The 23,595-nt window shown below is 40.5% G+C and overlaps 2 protein-coding genes across 4 annotated transcripts in view; one reads left to right on the top strand and one right to left on the bottom strand.

Moving 5' to 3' along the window:
• Positions 1-3,748, bottom strand: part of GDAP2 (ganglioside induced differentiation associated protein 2) — a 79,713-nt gene extending 75,965 nt beyond the window's left edge. The window contains exon 1 of the mRNA XM_082369423.1: positions 3,545-3,748. The gene's annotated coding sequence lies outside the window, so the exon portion shown is untranslated. The remainder of the gene's footprint in view (positions 1-3,544) is intronic.
• Position 3,749: 1 nt separating this feature from the next.
• WDR3 (WD repeat domain 3) overlaps positions 3,750-23,595 on the top strand; it is a 60,530-nt gene continuing 40,684 nt past the window's right edge. For 2 of the 3 annotated variants that reach the window (XM_082369002.1, XM_082369001.1), the window contains exons 1-12: positions 3,750-3,878; positions 7,425-7,632; positions 8,623-8,832; positions 11,145-11,263; positions 12,880-12,958; positions 14,138-14,233; positions 15,469-15,582; positions 15,738-15,839; positions 16,741-16,838; positions 17,772-17,879; positions 18,395-18,625; positions 21,413-21,506. In XM_082369002.1, coding sequence (XP_082225128.1) covers positions 7,462-7,632; positions 8,623-8,832; positions 11,145-11,263; positions 12,880-12,958; positions 14,138-14,233; positions 15,469-15,582; positions 15,738-15,839; positions 16,741-16,838; positions 17,772-17,879; positions 18,395-18,625; positions 21,413-21,506 — 1,422 coding nt within the window. In that variant the 5' untranslated portion in view covers positions 3,750-3,878; positions 7,425-7,461. The remainder of the gene's footprint in view (positions 3,879-7,424; positions 7,633-8,622; positions 8,833-11,144; positions 11,264-12,879; positions 12,959-14,137; positions 14,234-15,468; positions 15,583-15,737; positions 15,840-16,740; positions 16,839-17,771; positions 17,880-18,394; positions 18,626-21,412; positions 21,507-23,595) is intronic. The other variant, XM_082369000.1, reaches the window with a different exon arrangement.

The raw sequence follows: 23,595 nt of genomic DNA, 5'->3' as shown, positions 1-23,595 counted from the left end.
AGAGCTCTTATTGTAGAGCAAAATTTAATGGCATTATATGAAAGTGTCATGGCATTTAACAATGAATTCTTTTTCAGCTCCAACTCTAAACAGAAATGTATTTTTCTCATCAAAAAGAGATTTAAATCTCCCCCTCCCCCAACACACACACAACTTGGCAATAAAGCAAATGGAGCAGCAAAGCCAAGCTAGGCAGGAAAATCTGATCCCTGATCCTTAAGGATCAGTGGTTCTTAACATTCTTGGAGTCACAGACCCCTTGGAGAATTACATGAAATATAAAAACCCTTTCATCACCCAAATTGTGACTACATGAGCTCATACAAGCACAGGTCTGGAAAAAAATCTGAGGGGTTTCCCAGACTCAAATTAGGAATCCCAGTGATAGAATACAGAGTGCTCAGGTAAGGAAAGGAGGAGGGGAAGGCTACAATAATCTACAGCTTTAGCCAGAATTTTGGATAACATTAAAGAAGAGCAGAACTTCCCACTGAAAATCAATTGATCAGTTCTGTATTTTGAACAGGTTCATAAGCAAACACAAAACCTTAGTAAAAACACTCCTGAAGCAAGACATTTACATCCCAGGATCTCAAAGTTTACATGTAACAAACAGAAGGTTGCAGAATCAGATCTATTTCCTTAGCCATACTATCTTAAGGGTTATCTTCAGTACCTCCCTAGATGAGGATAAAGAGAACCCACTATGTATCTTTTACAATTCAAATTCATAATGAGTATATAACAGGTCTTATTACACTGTAGCTCATCTTTTTTTTCTCAAAATCTTGTCATCTTTTAGTTTAAGAAGTCCTCCAAATAGTGCTTTATATGATTAATTGGACTGGTTAGAGGGATTACACTTTTATTGTTCAAGACAGGGCAGAATCAGGCAGAACGTCTTGGTTCACTGTCTCAAAAAAATCTGATTTTTTGTCTGAATAAAGAGAAAATGGTATCATTTAAAAGAGAAAAGAACTTTAAATCTGTTTTCTTATTCTTCAAAATGCTTACATTGATTAGATAGGCCTGGATAAAAGTACAAAAAGAGCTTTTGATTTTTTGTCTGAATAAAGAGAAAATGGTATCATTTAAAAGAGAAAAGAACTTTAAATCTGTTTTCTTATTCTTCAAAATGCTTACATTGATTAGATAGGCCTGGATAAAAGTACAAAAAGAGCTTTTGACCTCCATTCATTACCAGCTCTATTTCACTGTTTTTGTATAAATTATAGGTTTACCATTCTTTATGTCTTTATGTCTTTGTATTTCAATATTTTAAACTTCAAGGTACTTAAATATTTCTGCACAATACCCCTATCCCAACACCAAATCTATTATATTTAAGAATCATTCTATGCAAATAGAGAGCATGACTTTTTCTTTTTAGAAAGTTACTTAGATGGAAAAACAAATGGAAGCAGTCAAATATGTCAACAATAAATACAGTATAACAAAAAGATTTCTAAGTTGTGTCAACAGCCCAGGTCAAATTTAACACCATCATTCAAAACCAGCCAAACACATGCTCTAATGGTGAGTTAGTGGTACCACCTTCATATTGAAAGAACTTTACTGTGTTTCGTCTATCGATGTCTAAACTGAAGAAGATAATTCCTGTGTACTGGTTTACATGTGTGTGAGTGGCAGGTTCTGGGTCTGCTGTGCTGTGTCGTGACTGTCAGTGTTTCTCTAGTTTTGCAGTAACGCCGTGTTGTTATTTACGCTCTGACAGAAGTCACATGGTAGGTTCTTTCTCAGGAACTCAATTTAACTATTATTTATTGATATATCGTTGCCTGTGAAACGCTTCTACTGGCACAACTTATTGTTAAAGTTTTGAATCCAAAAAAAAAAAAAGAACTTTACTATGTTTTAATTATAAAATTAATACATTGAGCAATTCTGAAACGTCAGAAACTAAGGTTATGCTCTTGAAGTAGTCCATTGGGAAGTTATAAGATGCATTATCTTAGCACTCAATCAAAGTTGCTTACAACAACTTTCATTAAAATTATTTTTTCTGGGAATTCCCTGGCCGTCCAATGGTTAGGACTGGAGAGGGCGTGGGTTCGATCCCTGGTCAGGGAACTAAGATCCGGTAAGCCACGCGATGCGGCCAAAACATAATAATAATAAATAAAACAAAATGATTTTTTCCATTTGTGATTGTCCTTTCCCATAATATTTAATAATGTTAAATTAATTTTTTTAAAAGATAAAATCATGACTCATTCTAATACAAAAATGAACATGGTTCAAGATTTTATTTAACTCACAAAGGAACCAGCCAGATGGTTGATAAAGGGAGTCCCAAAATTGGGCTCATTAAGAGATCAAGAATACTGAAATGAATGTACGTGAGGCAAAACTTCCACTCAACCTCTAAAAGACATGTAGAATTTTCATGTCTACAGATAAAATGATTTAGTATTGACAGTAGTTATCTACAGCTTATACAGCTGTAAAATAACCTTCTTAGAATCAGATAATACAAGGGGTGTCATCGATATGGAATCTAGACTATGTATTAAAGCACGTTTTTTCCTCATATATATACACATTTTTTCGTATATTAGCCATACACGCTCACCTAAATGCTCCCTTCCCCATCAAACTTACTGAAATAAGTCTATTGCCACAATTTCCTCCCTTCTCATTCATCCAACCCACCGTAGGCTTGTTTCAAACACCTACACTGTTACATCTATTTACAGCCTGATCATATTCATTCTCTACTCTTGTCATTTTCTTGAATATGGAAGACTAGGTGAACATGTCTTAAAAACTCAAGAAACGCCTGAAGAAAATCAGGTAATATAGATAAAAGTCTATTTTCTAAGCTGGCTGCAGCTATCTTGAAGGCACAGGCTTATTTCTTTTATATACCTATATGTTAGCTTTAATCTTCCACAGCTACAGACATCAGAACTCCTTTCTAAACACTTTTATGCAGCCCAAGAATAAAATCGGACAAAACTGCAAGAAAGAAAAGCTAATTCCCACTTGGTGACAGAGCACCTAAAGCCTCAATTACCAAGCAAGGAGGAGTCAGCCCTGGTCACTTCCCCTCTGGCGACCAAGGAGCGGAAACCGAAAGCCAGACCAATGTCACTCCAGGGACTGCGGAGATCCAGACAGCTCAGCATCCTAGGCTCAGCGCCTACCCAGCCCTGATTCGAGCAGCTCTCGGTTCGTGAAAAGCCCAGTCCACACGAGTGACCACACAAACTCGACTCCTGCACCCCCGGGCGCACGCCTCCCCAGGGGCTAGAGCACCACTGTCCCTTGTGCCCGGGTCTGCCTATCCTCTATCTTCTGGTGGGTAACTTCTCCCCGACAGCGCCTCGGGCGAGAGGAACCAGACCAACAGCGGGGATGGGGGGGTGGGGCCTGTGAGCGCCAGGCTCATTTTTGCGGAGAACTGACAAAACCAGCCCTCTATGCCCGCACCCCTAGCCCCGGCCGAGTCCCGTGCGCCTCCCGCCGCGCCCCCCGCCCGCTCCGCCCCGCCTTCCTTCCCGGCCTCCGTCCCGCCTCTCACAGCATTCCGGCGGTCCCATCCGGCAGGTAGGCACGGCGGGTTAAGTTCCTCGTGGAAAGCGGCCGAGCGGCATCCCCGAACAACCCTTGCCAGGAGCTCGGCGGGTAAAGCAAGCCAAAGTCCCAGGAGGCTGGAAGGACCAGCCGCAGGAGCCCTGGCAGGCGAAACACCGCCTTCCGCTCCCGGCCGGCGCTCACCAATCAGAGCCCGGCTCTTACGTCATTTCCCCCAGAAGGCAAACGGAACGGCGGGCGGAAGAGGCTCCTTGAGCGGACCCGGAAGGGGTGGGTTCGACGGGTGAGTCCAATCAGTCCGGAGCCTCGTGGAGGCCAAGGTAGGTACCGTAGGTGCGCGGCGGCTGAGCGCCTTTGTTCTGCTCCTCGGGTTTGTTTGGTCCTGGCTGAGACCTTCCTGGTGCCAGCCGCAGGCAAGGCAGGGGGATTTGGGGCCGGTCTCGAGGGTGGAGGGGCACCTGGGCCACTGCGGGAGGCCCACCGCCGTCCCCGGGAAGCCGGCCGCGGACACCCGAAGCTGGTGCGTGCGGTGTTGAGCTCGTTCACCCGGCGCCTGCAGGGCTCGCCTGAGGATGGTCTGGCAGCGTGGTGGGTGTGCGGAACCCCCACTTCACCCTCTCCTGATTGAAAAATTGGTTTAGGGACATCTGACAGGTCTGTTCCGGCGGTCCAGCCTTTCAGCGCATCATAGAAGCATGTTTTCGGGGGCTGTGGCTTAAGAAGCAGGGATGGTAGGGGCATAGAGGGAGGTTAGGTCGTGAACTCTCTCCGAAAAGCGTCATATACACACATGCGTGTGAGACACAAGTGACCAGTACCAAGTTGTATGGAAGATCGTTGAAGTTTTGAGGCAATGGAAAAGGCTTCGAGAATTGGACTAGCCCCAAAGGAAGTGGGCCTCAGAGGGTAACACTTAGGTAGACGGGCGAATGCATGTTATTCTAAGGGAGAGGAACAGTTTGAAGAAGGCAGGGTGACAGGACAAGGAGGGAAACCAGCTAGCCTGACAGAAAATTTTATGCGAGAACTGAAGAGGAACAGATAGGTTGAGTTCTTGGGAAGTGCACACAGTTTAGCTCTTAAAGGGTTTTGGGGTAGGATTAGTGCGTTTGAAAAGATTAGTCAAGTAGTATTAATGACTTTTAAAAGAAAAGAATGAAAAACATGGAGGTGGAGGTGCTACATAGTGCAGGAACCCAGTGATAAAGAGCTGGAACAGAAAGTAGTGGAGAGAAAAGGATCCTCCTTCAGAGAAACAGGTAGAAGTAGTTTCTGACAAAAGAGAGGACGGAGGCAAAGAGAAATAGTTTAGTGGTTAAAAGAAGAAATTTTGGAGTTTGGTTTGTAATCTGGCTTTGGCAGTTAAAACCAGCTGAATGACTTTGAGCTAGCTATTTCACATCTCTGTGTCTAGTTTCCTTGTCTGTAAAATAGGGATAAGAATAGTACCTATCTTGCAAGGTAACTGTGAAGGATCCTTTTAAGCACTTTACATGTATTAATCCACTTAATTCAATTAATTATGATTAATCCAATTAATAAATATGAAATTAACTTCATATGTTTACTCAGTTATATACATTTTAATGTATCAGTTACCATATAGTAAGCACTCTTTCAGTATTGGCTGTCTAAATAATATTAATGAGCCAAAGGTTACTACAAGGTTTTGAGCCTGAATGGCTTGGAGAGCTGTGTGTTTTAGAGTCAGAAAAAAATGAGCAGGGTTCATGAAGCAAGGTAGGTTTGGTTTTATACACGTTAAATGTGATACTGCAAGGTATTCCGATGGGGATGTCTAATAAGCTCTTGGAGCTATATAGTTGGTATTCAGGTATGTGGGCCGGACTGGAAGTAGGGATGTGATGGGTCCCTGGGCCTAGGCATGCTGTATGAAGTCTCCAAGGAAAATACTGTGGTAGATGGCGGAAGACTACCATGAACAACAATTACAATTAAGGGGCTGGGGCCAGAGGAGTAAGATGAATTGGTAAAGAATTGATCAAATGGCCCAGGTTAAGAGCGTTTTTGCCATGTTAATATTATCTTCCCTTCACTTTTAACTGGCTTTATGTTGGTTCCTGGGAGAAGAAAAATGAGGCCTGTAAGTGGTCATTAAAAGAAAGTATTAGTACAGGCATTGAATATTTTCCTGTTAAAGTAGACTAAAATATCAGGTTGTAATAGAAAGAGACCCTGTAGCGTTAAACCAAACAAACTGAACCAACAACAACAACAAACAAAAACAGCTCCAGAAGAAGGCTGTAACTTCTGTTTAGTATTCTTGTGTTTTTTAAGTTGCACCGGTGTTTGGGGGAATACCTTTCACATTTCCATATTAAGAGCAGGCAAGCTTAATTTATCTCCTTCACAAGTTGTCTCTTATGGTAACCAAGTGTTTTCAGTGAATTTGATTTAGTGCAGTTGTTAAAACCAAAGCTGAGTCCGCCCCCCTGTGGGCAGTCAAGCCAGTCTACTGACACCGGGTTGTGGTGAAGGAAAGTGCAGCGTTTATGGCAGGGCCCTCAGGAGAAGGTGCAGCTAATGCTCAGAAGACACCCCTCCCACCCACTGGCTTTCAGGGAAAGGTTTTTAAAGTCAAGGTGAGGGAGAGGGGGTGGGGCAAGTCATCAGCTGGTGGGCATTCTTCTGATTGGTTGGTGGTGAGGTAATTGGGAGTCAACACCATCAACCTAGTTCCAGCTGGCCTGGAGTCTATGTGCTGGTGGTCAGCATTCAGTTAACTTCTTCCACCTGGTTGGGGTTTCAGTATCTGCAAAACAGCTCAGGGATATGGTTCAGAATATTATCTCCGTAGCCCTTGAGGAGGAACCTAAAGATCCTTGATTTTGTTTAATGGCTAAAACTATTTTTATTTTGTCTTGCTTGATTTCTTTGTTTCTGCATTTTCTCACTTCTCTGATTACATTTGCTCTTTGGAACTCAGGGAAGGCTTAGGAGGCTAAAGGTTTTCTACTAACGGGAGGCAGGTGGAGGACACGGTGCGGGGTGGGGGGGTGGGGGGCGAGGTGGGGGTGGGAGGCGGCGGTGGTGTCTGACCTGGGAAGGCCCTGTAGTGTCCTGCTCGGTTACACAGGAACTATGGCAACTTTGAAAAACAGTGTGCCAAGTTGTAGTAGTAGTTTTTGTGTGCCAAGCGGAGGTGGCTGCCCTGCTTTGGAAGTCCAGGACAGACCTGCACGTATTAGTTACAGTAGTTCTCAAAGCGGGGAACTCAGCAGCAGCATTACTTGAGAACTTGTTAGAAATGAAAAATCTCGGGCCCCACCCCAGACCTACTGAATCAGAAACAGGCCCTGGGGATGTGCGGTGTAGGTGGTTCCCAGCAATTTGTTTTCATAATCCCTTGGGTGATTTAGATACATTCTGGAGTTTGAGAGCTGCTGTGCTCCAAGGTAAGTGCCACAAGGTCAGGGATTTTGTTTTACTCAACACCATATCTCTAGCGTCTAGATCAGTGCCTGTCTCATTATTAGTAGGTTTACAATAAATGCTCACCAATAAATATTTTCAGTCTCAGGCTGTCCGTCTCCGTGTAAAAACCTTGATGGTAGTTGAATGGGCAGAAGCAAATTGTTGAGCTGCATTGAGGCCACATGTCAGAATTTGTGAGGTGGCCATGACAGTGTGACCAATGCGAAACTTGAGGAGTGAGAGATTACACGTTGAGTCGGCAGTGAATAAAAAATGGAGATGTCTGGGTATTTTATGTCAGTAATATATTCAGAGTAAATGAAGGTTAAGCAACCACAGGTCATGTACTTTTAACCACATGATACACAGTCGGTGTTTGCCAGCCTAGCAGAACCAAGGCGCCCAAAGAACTCAGTTTTCTTGGTTTGCAGGTGCAGCTGCCTCACTTGTGGTATCAGATGTTCGAACATGGGGCTCACCAGGCAGTACCTACGCTATGTTGCCAGTGCAGTCTTTGGCCTTATTGGCAGCCAGAAGGGTAATATTGTCTTTGTGACACTTCGTGGTGAAAAAGGACGCTATGTGGCAGTACCAGCCTGTGAACATGTTTTCATCTGGGACTTAAGGAAAGGAGAGAAGGTACGTGAGGAATCACCTAGATTGATATTGATGTATGGGTATTTGAGGGTGGAGGCAGAAGTGGGAGAGCTCTGCTTTGTCATGCACAGATTTTTTTTTTAAGTGTGTGCCTCTAGAAATTTTTTTTTTCCTTTGGGTCTAGATAGCCAAGTATCACATTCTATTGTGCTCTTCTACACTAAATTCTGAAAATCACAACCAAAAGAGCTTACCTCTTAGGTATTTATTTGTAGTGATATTTACAGGTAATTATTTGTAATCATTATTCCCAACATGTTTGTTTTTCTCTACTTCACCAGTTCTCCATTTTTCAAGTTCTTCTACTTGCCCTCAGAACTAGTTATAGAATATTAGGCATTTAAAAGGAATATTGCTGTGTTGACTGAATCTTTTTCTTACCTATGCAGCTGAGGCCCAACGGTTGTTAAACTAGCCTTTGAAATTTTGTATGACTCTGAATTCCCAAGCCTACCACTTCTGCCAAACAAAATACAGGCAGTTTGATCTTGTCCACTCACTTTGTGACCTCCAAGAGGTTAATACTTTGATACTTAGTGTCCCCCAGAGTCCCTTGGGGATACATCACTGTAGCACTCCAGTGCCATGCAGGTTGGTTTCTGGGATGGGGCTAAGTTAAATCAAGGATGTGTTTATAACCCCTTTTGGAAAATCATTTGGTGTTGACATAGAATAAGCACTTAGTAATTTATTCCATTGCCTGGGAAATTTTGGCATATATTATGCTAATGTAGAGCTTTGGAGAAACAGTATAGTATAGCTTTACCTTTTCTTGAATGTTTCATTACCCAGTACAAATAATAATTTCTGTATTAAAGAACTTGAGATAAGTGTCCAAAGTCTCATTATTATTCATAAGAGCGATTTGGAATTATTGATGCTCTTAATTTTACTGTGCCTGATTATTCCCACACTTTTTCCTTGATGACATGCTTAACTCCTCTACATTGTTTTTAATTCTTATTATTTCAGATTCTCATCCTGCAGGGGCTTAAACACGAAGTCACTTTCTTGTGCCCCTCCCCAGATGGGCTGCACTTAGCTGTTGGTTATGAGGATGGGTCTATCCGAATCTTCAGTCTCCTGAGTGGGGAAGGAAATGTGACCTTCAATGGACACAAAGCAGCAATCACTTCCTTGAAGTATGATCAGCTAGGAGGCAGGCTGGCATCTGGGTCCAAGGTGAGACCTTGAATTAGGTGCCCTGACTTTAATCCAGAAAGGAGTGTAAGGCTACTGCTGAAGCAGGTTATTCACAAACATTGTTGCGTGAAACAGTGGGCACTCGGTGTACAAAATAGTATAGGCGGTAGGATAGAGTGAGAAGGATGGATATGAATTAGGTGGTTCATTTTGTTTCCTGTCAGATTCACTGATAAAAGACTATTAAATACAGGAACAAGATGAGGATGCCCATGATAGTTACTATGTAACATCATTGTGGATATGCTACCCAAAACAGTACACAAGTTGGGTGAACAAAACAAATTGGAAGAGGAGAGTCAAAATGATGATTCTTGGCCATTTGTTTTGGTAAAATCGGTAGCCTTCTTATGTCTCAGTCATCAGAAAATAGAATGTAAATGATTCCATTTACAAAAGTATGTTAAGTAATGGACACAAAAATACTGTGAAACTTGACTAAAGAATGTAACAGAAGATTTGAGTGAATAGAGACACAAACCATGTTCTTGAATGGCAAGACAGAGTATTGAAAAGATGCTCGTATGTTCTAATTAGTTTATACAGATAAAGCAATTTAAATATCCCGAAGGTCTTTTTGTTGTTTTTTTAGAATATGACCAAATGAATTAAAAGAATATATGGAAAAACAAATGAATAATAAATAGCAGAATTTTGGGAAAAAATAAAAGGGTTTCAGATTTCTTTTTTCAGGGTTAGATTTAAGAAGTTTCAGATATTAAAATGCATTATGAAGTCATAACTTATAATGTGTTATATTAGCCTGGCATTAATACAAATTAGTCAGATAGATTACTGCAACCAAATGGGAATCCAAGAAACAAATCCACTTGATATACCTAATTAGTATATTTTAAAGATGACATTTTTGACGAGTAGAAAAATGATGGATTACTTATGAAACAGGACTTAAACAGTTGGCTATTTGGGGGGAAATTTAAAGTTAAAACTTTACCTCATGCTGTGAACCAAAGAGTCACGGATTAAAAGACTTAAATATTAAACCATGATATTTTAAGTAAACTAGAAGATATATAAATAAATATTTATTTGATATCAAGGTGGAAAAAGACTTCAAGCATATCAGCAAGGAAAGAAATTATAAAGGAAAAGACTGATAAATTTGAATGCTTGATATTTGAATATTTAAAACATTTGTGCATTAAAACACTATAAAGAAGTTGTCAAGAGTAAATCCTAAGAGTTCTCATCACAAGGAGAAATTTTTTTTCCTTTTTTTCTTTTTATTATATCTATATGAGAAGATGGGTATTAGCTGAACCTATTATGGTAATCATTTCACAATATATGTAAATTAAACTGTCATGCCGTATGCCTTAAACTTATACAATTGATGTATGTCAATTATTTTTTCAATAAAACTGGAAAAAATAAAGTTAAAGGACAATGAAAAAGGGAAAGTATTTAATAGTTCCACTATAAAAGGGAAGGATTAATATCATGTCTTAATAACCAACAAACAAGTAAAAAATAAGACGCAAAGGAAGATAAAAGACATGACTTGGCAGTTCAAAGGAGGTGCAGAACGGCCAGTAATCACCATAGAGCATGTACAGAATTTCTCATTGGTATTCAGAAATGCAAATCAGATAAACATTGAGACAGCCTTTCAACTTGGTGAAACTGGCAGTGTTTTCTGAGCAACTGATAATATCCAGAGATGAAGGGATGGGAAAACTGGCATTGTCATACATATCCCTGGTGGACCTTTAGATTGGTGCACCCTTTCTGGAGATCACCCTGAATTGCAGACTTAAGATAGAAATACCTTTTAACCCAAGAATTTCCCTTTTTAGTCTTTATTCTGATCAGAGATATGTACAAAGATAGAGGTACAAGAATGTTCATTTCCACATATTTATAATAGCAAAAAATTGGAAACTGCCTAAATGGCTGAAATAGAAAAAATTTAAAGTAAATTATGGTATATCCTTAATGTTGGTTATTATGTGACCATTAAAAATGAGAACAGTCTGGAAGGACATGGAAATATATTAAATGAGAAAAAGAAGAGTTATACAATGATAGGAATAGCATGATCTCAGTTAACAACATGTATGTATACATAAAGACTAGAATAGTATACAACAAAATATCTATGGTGATTATATCTGGATGGTGAAATCAACTGGTGTTTGGTTCCTCTGTGCTTTTCTGTATGTTTTCCAAATTTTCTATAAGGACTACATATCAACTTTGTAATAAAAATATTGTGTGTCAAGTTAGGCCTTATGTGGTAAAGAAAATTCTTCTGTATTTGATTCCTTTAGGACACAGATATTATCGTGTGGGATGTGATCAATGAAAGTGGCCTCTACCGTCTAAAGGGGCACAAGGACGCTGTTACACAAGCATTGTTTCTACGAGACAAGAATCTGCTAGTTACTAGGTAAAGAAATAATAAGTTTTGTTTCCATTTCTTTCTCTAGGTGAATTCGTTGGAGAGGTTTTCACAGAGGGAATTTGTTTCATTCCTTACTCGTATCTCCGCACTATACTCAAGCTCATGTGCTAGTTTCCTCTTCTCTCTGCTTTTCCTCTCTCTACCCCTCCCTTCCCCTCCCCTCCCTTCCCAAACAGTGTCATAGATGCTATCCAGAGTTATTTATAGCATTTTTTAATTCCCTTTTCTGATTTGTCATTATTTTCCCCTGATATCAGCTTTTCCATATTCCTTAACTCTTCAACAGACCTTGTATAGGATGAACTGTCTACTTCTGGATCCCTAGAAAGTCAGAAAAGCCGAATATGGAGCAGTGGGCAGATGCGAATACCAAATGTTTGTTTTAGCCTGCCTCTTCAGAAGAGACATACTCCATACTTAGGCCTTCTGAACATCTAATAGGTTGAACCATTTGAAATTTCCATTTGTATGGGTTAAAAATGATAGGTCAGATATCAGCAATTTCATATAGTTCAGCCTAATATAATAGTTATCATTCCTAAGGAATGGCCACCCAGGAAAGTTTGGGATCTTAAGTTTTGCCAGGCAGTAATTAGAAGAACCATAGTAATTAGAACCACAGAAGAACCAGAAGGCAGTGTAGAGGAGCAGCACGAAATGCTGTACCAGTGGTGGATTTGTTCCTGTGGGATAGGATACAGGGACGTTAGTGTGTCTTGCTCAGACAACACACGTTCTGTGAGGCAATGACTCTACTGTTCTACTAGAATATACATACACCTTATAGCTTAGGGAGTGTAAGGGAAAGGAAATAACACCGTGAGGTGGGATTATATAGGAAAGACTTTGTAAATTGGGTTTCTGTTTTTTTCCAGTTTTGTCATGAAGCAGGATTATATTAGATTTACACTGGTGAAGAAGCAGGGAACAGGCATTTGAGGCAGGAAGAGTAGAGCCCATTGGCAGGGAGATTAAGTGCCAATTAATGGGAAGTTTTGGGAATCGTGCTGAAGAACTTGATTTTGAATCCATAGAGAACCTTGAGTTAGTGCAAATTTAGAAGAGTAAGATTATCTGACAGTAGTGTATTGGATGTGGTGAGGGAACAGAATAGACAAAGAGACCAGATAAGTTATTAAAATAATTTGGGCAGTAGGACCTAACTTCAGGTTTGTGTACAGAAATGGATTGGGAGGAATCAAGGCTTGGAGACTTCCCAGAGGAGGCGTTTTCTGGACCTAGAGACTAGCTGGACGTGGGAGACAAGGGAGCAGGAGAGGTCTAAGATGTTTGTGTGTTAGAATGAAGGAATGTTGATGCTGTGGCGATGGAAATGATGGTCAACTGGTCAAGTTCTGTTTTGTAGCACTCTGAATTCAAGGTTATTTTTGTGCTTACAGATGGAACATTTTATTTTTCTACCTGAGAATAGCCATATAAAGAGTTAGGATTCTTTACTTTTTAAAAGAAAGGTCAAGTAAATAGTAGCATTAGACATCATTGCTGTGTATTGTCTTTTTAAGGCAACAAATAAGTCCTTGATTTTCCAGTTAGTTCAGTGATTCTTCCTAATAATATTTTTTTCCTATTTCTTCTTCTAGTGGGAAAGATACCATGGTGAAATGGTGGGACCTTGATACCCAGCACTGCTTCAAAACAATGGTTGGCCACCGAACTGAGGTATATGTAGGGTCATGGGCCCAGGGAAAGAATAGCAAGGCAGAAAGGAAAAGATGGTTTCTTCCCTGGCCCTTTCATGGCTCTTTGTTTTTACTGCTAACAGTAATCAACATGTACTGTCTTTAGAGAAAGAAGTTGGAGTGGTGGACAAAGTGCCAACCGTCAGAGCAGATGCATCTGCTCTGGCATTTAGTAGAAATTGGCCTCGGATAAGTTTTTAACCCATGAATATGGGTTTCATCACTTTTAAATTATAAGTATCCACCTTTATGATCGTAGGGAAGTTTAATGATACTGTGTATACAGTGCCTGGCCCGGTGACATGTAAATAGCAAATTATAGCCATTATAATAATTACCTGAACATAGATCTGTTCAATATAGATCAGGGAATATTTTACATCTTTGCATCCTCCTTTGTGCTTTGTTCATACCAGGCATAGGTGAAGGTGATTAAGGGGTACAAACTTCCAGCTATAAAATATGTAAGCCATGGGATTGAATCTACACATAGGGTATATAGTCAGTAATATTTTAACAACTTTGTATGGTGATGGATGGTAACTGGTCTTATTTTGGTGATCGTTTCATAATGTATAAAAATATTGAGTCACTGTGTTGTATGCCTTAAACTAATTTAACATTGTATGTTAATTATAACTCAATTATATATATTTTTGTATATATATGCCCTAGAATATATGAGGAATATACACACCCTAGAATTAATGAGGAGGAAAAGCAGATTCTTTCTTGATTTGCAACAGTACTGTTATTTTCATTGTTTAGTTCATGGATGTTTGAGGCTAAAAATTATGCTCTGATAGACGTTAATGGAGCACCTTTCATTTGCAAGGCACTGCTGAAATCAAAGAAGTGCCACACTTGAAATCATTATTTTGAGTGGCTTCTAGTTAGGATTTATTCTGAACAGCCATAATCTAAATTTAAGGATAGGAAATTACAGAGAAACTGCTAGTTACCCCATAAACAACACTTCCACCACAGATCATTTTCTCTCTCAAAGTGAGCTTTCTCATAGTGTATTTTGAAAGGGTTGTCTTAATAGTAGACTTTGCAGTGCCAAAGAGATTTCACTACAGTGACTTTTGGAATGTCATGTCATGCATCCTGGAGTCCCTTAATAACCATATTATTTGAATGTTTTTATACCCTGTAGGTGTGGGGTTTGGCTCTGGTGTCAGAAGAAAAGCGACTCATCACTGGGGCTTCTGACAGTGAACTGAGGGCTTGGGACATAGCTTACCTGCAAGAGGTAATTGCTTTTTTTCTGATCATGGGCAGTGTCATGTTTTAGCAATTTCATAGGCTTGTTGAATTTAGAATCAGATGTAATTTTTGAGTACTTCACATAGTATTGGAATTCTCTCTTACTGTGATTTCTAAACAATTTTTTTCTTCATTCCATGGTCCATTGCCCTCATTTGCACTTGGCAGAAGGATAGCTTTAGGCTGACAGCTCTTGGTAATAATGTTAATGTTTTAGTCTGTAGGGCTCTTAGCTTGATATTCCTTGACCTTTGGGTGTCCACGGATGGACTTCTGAATATCTGTGACCCTCTTCCCTCAAACAAAAATCTATGTAAAAGTTGTGTATGTTTATGTAAATATGTATATTCTGAGAAGATCTGTCACATTTTCTCAGATCATCAAAGATTTTGCGTGGATGAAAGGTTATAGACCTTAGGTTTAGCTGGAGTTAGGTGTGTGGTGTTGTGTCCAGTAGCCATTTTGATGGGTTCTTCATTAGTAGGCTAGGGTTTATCTTTTTTTTTGTTTAAGGAGAAAATGTAACCTCTCTTGCATGTCTTTGCAATTCGTAATGCCAATTTGAATCTTTCCCTCTAGAATATGGTAGATCTTTCACCTAAGAAGGTTTTAAAATTAATGAGGTCATCATTTTTTCACCTTGTTATGAAACAATAGTCCTTATACTGTGGAAAGTTATTGGAGCTGGTATAATGAATAATGTTTTGTTTGTGTTCTTGATGTGGTCAGTTTTTAATACATTCTGATGAATGTGCTGTCGTTGAAGAGGTTTGGTCAGAGAGATCACTAAATGGAAGTTATCAGTGGCTATAAGGACAAGTTTCTAAGTCATTAGGGGTGAAAATCACCTCCTGGAACAAATTATTTCAGCTTTTTTGTTTTTTTTTTTAAATTTATTTATTTATTTTTGGCTGCATTGGGTCTTCGTTGCTGCATGTGGGCTTTCTCTAGTTGCGGTGAGCAGGGGCTACTCTTCATTGCGGTGCGCAAGCTTCTCATTGCGGTGGCTTCTCTTGTTGAGGAGCATGGGCTCTAGGCGCGCGGGCTCTAGAGCGCAGGCTCAGTAGTTGTGGCGCACGGGCTTAGTTGCTCTGCGGCATGTGGGATCTCCCTGGACCAGGGCTCGAACCCATGTCCCCTGCATTAGCAGGCGGATTCTTAACCACTGCGCCACCTGGCAAGCCCTATTTCAGCTTTTATTTTCCCATTTTTGTAAAACAGATGGAAGACCCAGAAGAACCAGAGCCCAAGAAAGTCAAAGGGTCTTCCCCTGGAATACAGGACACACGTGAAGCAGAGGATGGTACCCTTGAGATGGATGAAGCTCCTGAGGATGTAATTCATTTTTGTTTCTTACCTTCAGTGGAGTTGAGTGGTGGGGAAGTATTCATTTTAGGGAAGATCTTTGTCACCTGCATTTCTTGGAATCACGTCTTTTCAGGGGTCAACAGAACTATTAACCTTCATCTTTTCTCTTGCTTCCTCTGCAGCGCATCCTTACGTGTAGAAAAGCTGGTTCCATAATGCGGGAAGGAAGGGACAGAGTTGTGAACCTTGCAGTCGACAGGACAGGCAGGATTCTTGCTTGCCATGTGAGTACCAGGCTTAGGAGAAAATAACAAGGACTTGGCTGTTCCTTTAGAGACTTGTTCTTCTTTCGTATTCAGTGTGGAGGTGAATTTTTCTTTGGTCTTGTTAAGATTTCCTTATATGGTATTGCGTGGACCTATATTCCCTAACTTCTGTTAGCCCAACAACAGTAATTGCTTTTATTCTTATTATTATTAGCAAACATTTATTAAATCCCTGCCTTTCTAAACAATTTAAAAGCATTAACTTCTTTTTTCTGTTTTTTTTTTTAACATCTTTATTGGAGTATAATTGCTTTACATTGTTCTGTTAGTTGCTGCCGTATAACAAAGTGAATTAGCTATACGTATACATATATCACCATATCTCCTCCCTCTTGTGTCTTCCTGCCACCCTCCCTATCCCACCCCTCTAGGTGGACACAAAGCACCGAGCTGATCTCCCTGTGCTATGCGGCTGCTTCCCACTAGCTAGCTATTTTACGTTTGGTAGTGTATATATGTCCATGCCACTCTCTCACTTTGTCCCAGCTTACCCTTCCCCCTCCCCATGTCCTCAAGTCCATTCTCTATGTCTGCGTCTTTATTCCTGTCCTGCCCCTAGGTTTTTCAGAATCAATTTTTTTTTTTTATGATTCCATATATATGTATTAGCATATGGTATTTGTTTTTCTCTTTCTGACTTACTTCACTCTGTAAAAAGCATTAACTTCTTATTTAGTCTCAGAGTAACATTGTAGAAAGTGGTGAATTCCCACTTTACAGATGAGACAACAATCCCAGCAATATTAAGTTGTCCATGGTAATACAACTAGTAAGGGAAGAAAGAGAAATGTTCTTACAGAGAAAAAGCTAAATTACAAGTTGTCTCTTCTGGACTCACATCAACCTTTTGCCTTTCTAGGGGACTGATTCTGTGCTAGAAGTGTTTCGTATCCTTTCCAAGGAGGAAATTCAGAAGAAAATAGACAAGAAGATGAAGAAAGCTAAAAAGAAAGCAAAGTGTGTTTTCTAAATATTTACTACTAGTCAAGTATCGTGGGTGGGCCACATAGTACTGAAGAAAAAACTATGGCTTCTTTAAAGAAGTATTTACTCTGTTTTCAATTACCATTAAATGCTAGGGAAGATTTTATGGAGTGCTGGTAGTCCAAGTTTTTAATTTCTAAATACAGCTTCATAACTATCATATTCCTAAGTCTTGCACTCATAGCCACACAGAACGAGAAAGGCAGTACAGGTATTTAAACATAGCTTCTAAATGATTTAATTCTGAGAGGCTAGTAGTGTGTCTTCAGTGACAGCAGCCTATACAGAAGGAATCCGGGTTGCATAGTGCTGACCTTTGGGACTGTGAGAAGGAAGACTGGTTGGACAGTTACATAATTGGAGTTTGGGGGCAGGTATAACCTTAAAATAAATAGGTCATTGTAGCTATAGAAATCAGTTTCTCAGTGGTTGAAATTCATCAAGTCTCAAAGAAATAAAAAGTCACCAGTTTTTTAAATGTTTTATTTGCCAAAGCAAATCTTTTGAGACCTCTGGGTTTTTTTGGCATGGTTGGGTTATAAGTGCAGAGTAATGGATTTTCTAAAAAGTCCTGAAGTTAGAGAAGTTTACCAGAAACACTTCAGTGGGATAGTTTGAACTACAAAGACTTGTCCCCAGAAATTTTATGGGCTGTTGTATTCAGAATCCGTTTATTGAGGGTACCCATTGGATGGAATAACACTTCATATTAATTGCGTTGTGGTTCACAAAGCGTTTTTACGTACACTACATTGTTTAATTCTCATGGTAATCCGTGTGGTTAAGTGACTCTTCCAGGTTCAAAAAGGTTGTTGGTCTCAGACCAGAACTTGACTCAAGTAATAGCAAAGCTTCTTCTAGAAAAGTTATAGCATGATAGTCTTTTTTTTTTTTTTTCTCCTCTAGATTAAATTCTTGCAAAGAGGAGGAGGAAGACCTTGAAGTCAATGTTGAAATGACTCTGCAAGATGAAATCCAACGGGTGACGAATATCAAAACTTCTGCCAAAATCAAGTGAGTGAAAATGTAGTAGCTGAAGTATCTGAGAGAAGTATCTGAAGTGTTGCTACAAAATTGTATTGGCTTTTCATGCTATTTGTAAGCAGTCTCTACGAATTGTATATCTGCAGACAGTGATCGTGGGCCTCACCTCCCACTGCTCACCATGGGCTCACTGATTCATCATCTCATATTTGTTTTATTATGATAGCTTTTTACTTACAGTTCTTTGCTGCCAGTTAAAAAGAAAAATGTATACCCCACATTCCAAAAGGATTTGCGGTCACTTATAAAAAAGAATACATGCACAGGAAAATAATCAGAGCCAGTATCTGAGCTCAGGTTTCTTGGACTTAAAAGCCTATACTAGACTACTGTCCAATACTCAGAGCACTCTTATTTGTAAAATCCTTTATACTTGTTCAAACTTTGTATAGATGGAGGGCATTGCAAAGCTTTTCTCCTAGAAAAAAATTAACCTTGTGAGCTAAGATGGTTGCTGGAACATTTATGAATATTTTCTCATGCAGATCCTTTGACTTGATTCATACTCCTCAAGGAGAGTTAAAGGCTGTCTTCCTGCTGCAGAACAACTTGGTGGAATTATATTCACTGAATCCATCCATGTCAACTCCTCAGACTGTCAGGACAAACAGAATTACCATCGGGGGTCATCGCAGTGACGTGCGGACTTTGTCATTCAGCTCAGACAATATCGCTGTCCTTTCAGCAGCAGCTGATTCCATTAAGATATGGAACAGGTTTGTGAAATGATGCTTTCTATAGCTTTATCCAATAGTGTTTTCTTCTCTTTGAGTTAGTTTTTAATACTCTTGATGGTTAGTTATTCTTAGGGCCCTAAATACAGTTCCCTCAAAATGTATCTTCAGTGCATTTTGACTGTAGGCCTGTGGAGTTTAGAGTAGGAAAAATTGTCTTTTCAGATTTGGTACAAAAAATGTAAGTTTATTCCATGTCTGAAGCTTATTGCTGTACTTGGCTAGAGAAAAACACAAGCATACTTCCTACTCTAAATTCAAATAGGCTGTCAGTGCTTTCCAGTAATTTTACCATGATTTCTCATTCCTCACTTTCCTAGATGACTATTTCACATGTTCTTACCTCTCCTCTCACCTCACACCTCACACCTCTAGCCCCTTTAAGCTGATGACCTTGCTTCCTACTTCACTGAAGAAATGGAATCATCTAGAAAATGTTCATATGCTTCCACCTTAGCTGCATCTGTATCCACATAATCTTTCTTTCTATGACTGTTGGTGCTCCTAACCAAAAGGTAATCACAAGCTGTATTTCTCCTTCTAGCAATTTTCCTCCCTCTCTTGCATCATTAATCTTCCCTCTCCGTTGGGTCGTTCGCATCAGCATACAGATACGCTGTAATATCTCCCATCTTGAAGGAAATAATCCTGTCTCATCCTTATCTCTCTCTCCAATTATCTCCCCCCATCCTCTGACTCCTTTTCTCCATCAGGCCTTTATCCCCACCATTTCACCAAAACAGCTCTTGTCATCTCATCAGTGGTGTTCATGTTTCTAAATCCAGTGACCTATAAGCTTCGTTTGACACTCTCTTTGAATTGATAACTTTTCTCCTCTTTGAAACAGTTTGAATTTCATTACTTCCTCTTTCTCTGTGGGCTGTTTTTTTTTTCTCAGTCTTGGCTAGACCCTTCTTATTTTGCTGACCTCTAACTGTTGGAATACTTCAGGGCAGAGTCTTTGAACCTTTTCTCTGTCTACCCTCACTTTCTGTGATCTCTGGTCAGGTGGCTTTCTATATGCTGATGACGCTTAAATTTCTATCTCTAGCCATAGCCTCTCCCTGAACTTCAGACTCATATGTCCACATCCTTTGTTTCTATCACCCTTGGATGTCTAATTAGGCATCTCAGATTTTTATATGTCCAAACCGTACTTGTGATCTTCATTTCTTCAATAGTCTCCCCACCCTCTGTTCCTACAGACTTCCCCATATTAGTAAATAATTACTTCCTGTGGTTTTTCTAGCCCAAATCCTTGTAGCCATTCTTGATTCTCTCATGTCCAGTGCATTAGCAAATCCTATCAGCTCTACCTTCAAAACTTCCCTGGTGGTCCAGTGGTTAAGAATACACCCGCCAATGCAGAGGACACAGGTTCGATCCCTGGTCCGGGAAGATCCCACATGCCACAGGGCAACTAAGTCCGTGTGCCGCAGCTACTGAGCCTGCGCTCTAGAGCCTGCGAGCTGCAACTACTGAGCCTGCATGCCACAACTACTGAAGCCCGCGCACTCTAGAGCCTGTGCACTGCAACTCCTGAGCCCACACGCCGCAACTACTGAAGCCAACGTGCCTAGAGCCCATGCTCTGCAACGAGGAGCCACCTCAGTGAGAAGCCCGCGTACCACAATGAAGAGTAGCCCCTGCTCGCCATAACTAGAGAAAGCCAAGATGCAGCAACGAAGACCCAGTGCAGCCAAAAATTTAAAAAAAAAAAAAAAAAAAAAGAGTATTTAAGAAAAAAAAAAACTTAACTGGAATTCAACCACATCTCATCACCTGCACTGCCACGACCTGGTTCAAACTACCAACATCTCTTATCTGTATTGTAATAGCTTTCTGACTGGTCTTCTGTGCTTCCTTACTTGCCCTTCTGTGGTCTGTTCTCAACACAGCAGCCATTGTAATCTTCTTATAATGGAAGTTATATCACTTCCAGGAGCTCCATCTCACAAGGACTAACTACAAGCCACAGTCCTTACAGACATTGTCTCTTACCACTCTCCCCTTCTCCAGTGGAGCCCCCCTGCCCTTTTCGTTATCCCTTACAGGCGACAAGAATGTGCCTGTGTCATGTCTGTTGTGCTCCCTTCCTGCGTGGAACCATCTTCCCCTTTTGGCTAAGGCTTTCTCGCTCTCTTCTCATCACATGGCCATCCTGCTGTCCCCTTCCCACCCTTGTACTCTTGGTCCCCTTCCCCCAGTGCTGTGTTTCTCCATAGCACCTGCTAGCACCTGATACACCAATATTTGTCTCATTTCCAGAGGATGTTAAGCTTTATGAGATTTGGGGCCTTTTCTGTTTAATTCATTGTTATATCTCCAGCACCTAGAACGGTACCTGGCATTCAGTAAATGTTGAAGGAAGTGGGCATTTGATATCTGTTTGTTGCGTGCATGAATGTTTATGGTCCAATAAAATGAACTTTACTTGTAAGGATACAGTATGCTAATTCGACTTGCAGTCCTCTGGCCTCACTTCTTTGTAGTGGCAGATCAGGCTCTGTTGAGCCCAGCAGATGCTTTTCTCGGCTCTTTTGTAGAATCTGTTCCTTAGGATTGGGAGCTGCCATGAAAGAAAACAAAGTTAGGTGCCACTTACTAATTTCTCCCTTCACTGTAATAAGCCAGGGTTATTCAGACTTCATCCTTTCTCATATTGATCACTCTGTGTGGCTAAGTATGTATGAAACGTACATGCTGACCTCTCAGGTGGAGAAGCAGGTTCTCTTAACATACAAGTTCTTTATTCCTTCTTTCTCACAGGTCTACGCTGCAGTGTATTCGCACGATGACCTGCGAATATGCACTTTGCTCATTCTTTGTACCTGGTGATCGGCAGGTGGTCATAGGAACAAAGGTAAACAGGCTTTTCCATGGATTTGGGGGACTTTTTCTACTCAGTATTCTTAAAATTGTTTGAGAAATCTGCTTCCTTTTTTAGCATACGGGAAATGTATTAGAGCCAGATAGTATGAGAGGGTGTTAGTTCATTGCCCTTTTTTTTTGAGGTTTTTATTTTTATTTAATTTATTCATTTTGGGCTGCATTGGGTTTTTGTTGCCGCGCACAGGCTTTCTCTAGTTGCGGCGCGAGCAGGGGCCAATCTTCGTCACGGTGCGTGGGCTTCTCATTGTGGTGGCTTCTCTCGGGCTCTAGACACACGGGCTTCAGTAGTTGTGGCTCACGGGCTCCTGAGCGCAGGCGCAGTAGTTGTGGCTTGCGGGCTCTAGAGCACAGGCTCAGTGGTTGTGGCGCATGGGCTTAGTTGCTCCGTGGCATGTGGGATCTTCCTGGACCAGGGATCGAACCCGTGTCCCCTGCATCAGCAGGTGGATTCTTAACCACTGCACCACCAGGGAAGCATGAGGTTTTTATTTTTAAGTTTTGTTTTCTTTGTGTGTTTTTTTTTTTAAACCAAACCTTATGTCAAATTATGAAGAAAATTAAAATCATGACCTTGAGATAACTGTCACTAACATTTTGGAGATCAGCCTTTCATGCATCTTTTTATGAGCACACGTGTAATTGTGTTTTGAGAAGACTGATGATAAAAGACATTAAGTACCAGCATCATGCGTGGCAGATAGAAGCATTTGGTAAAGACAGCCTGACTGATGAAGTCCTCAGCTGCTAATCAGATTGGGAGATAACCATGAGGGAATAAGCAGACATGGATTTGGATTCAGGTTCTTCCCCTTACGAAATGGGTAATTTGGAGCAAGTCATGTAACTTCTCTTAGTGTGTTTCATTATCTATACAATGGATTGGTGACACTTGCTTTTTGGCAGAGCCTTTCGTGCCAGATGGGCCTAGGTTTGAATCCCAGCTCTTCCACTTACTGGCTATAAGACCTTTTGGGCAAGTTACTCAACCCTGTGAGCCTTAGTTTTTTCATGTAAAATGATGTAAATAACCTGCCTCACAGTCTGCAAAGCACTTAGCACAGAGACTGGCTCCCAGCAAATAACTAATAAATAAGAACTTGTAGCAGAAGTAGCACGAATGGTAGTAGTAGGGGTGGTAGTTGGGAATAAAGTGGAATAAGGTCTATGGAATATTTTGAAAAGTGCTTTGCAAGTATTTGTCATTATTATCCCCCTAAACTAATGCCATGTGTGCATGATTATTTTGTTAGAAAAACCTATGTTATCATAATGGATATTTTTGGTCCAGCAAAAAGTGTAAAATAAGCTGGAGAGATTTTAGGGTCAATGTCAGTGAAAGAACATTAAATTTCAGTTAAAAGTTTTCCTCATTTTTCATTCATTCTTTTAACAAATGTCCATCCACTATCTGCTATTGGGAAAACATTTTGCAAATTGCTTCAAAGACTATTTGTATGACTCAGACAGAACCCCTGGCCTAGTCTCTGTACCATGCTGCTGACATACATGATCTCATTTAATCCCCACAACAGCTTAGAGGGGTTGGTGATATAAAGTCCATTTTTCAGATGGAAAAACGGGCTCATGGAGATGAATTTACCCACAGTCAGAGTTAGAGAGAGGCAGCCCTGGGATTCAAGTCTTCCACTTAACGTTCTTTCCACCACACGTGCACAGGCTTGTCATAGAGCAGGCTTTGCCACTGTGTGTGTTCCGTGCTGGCACCATGACCACAGCATATACATGGTCTAAACAGGAAGCGTGGCTGATAGTTTTCTAAGCTACTGTGATTTGTTTTTTTCAAGTTCATTGCCCTCCCTAGCATTGTAGGTAGTATTTCTCGTTATCAGTGTATTCTAGAGGGGGAAATCAAGAGTTGGTTAAGCCAACTACCATAGAGGATAGCCCACTTAAAGGATTGATTAAGTTTTTTAAAGGTTTTTAAGTTCCCCATTTGCTCTTATGTTTATTCTGATATGCCTGTGGCCATGCTATTTCCCTTTTGAAGTTGAGGAAACCAGTGGAAGTGACAGTAGTCCTGTACTACAACGTTGTACTGT

Source organism: Balaenoptera borealis (assembly GCF_965194805.1).
Source record: "Balaenoptera borealis genome assembly, chromosome: 1".
Classification (NCBI taxonomy): Eukaryota; Metazoa; Chordata; class Mammalia; order Artiodactyla; family Balaenopteridae; genus Balaenoptera; species Balaenoptera borealis.
The sequence above is the reverse complement of the archived record's forward strand: the minus strand, read 5'-3'. Positions and strand labels throughout refer to the sequence as shown.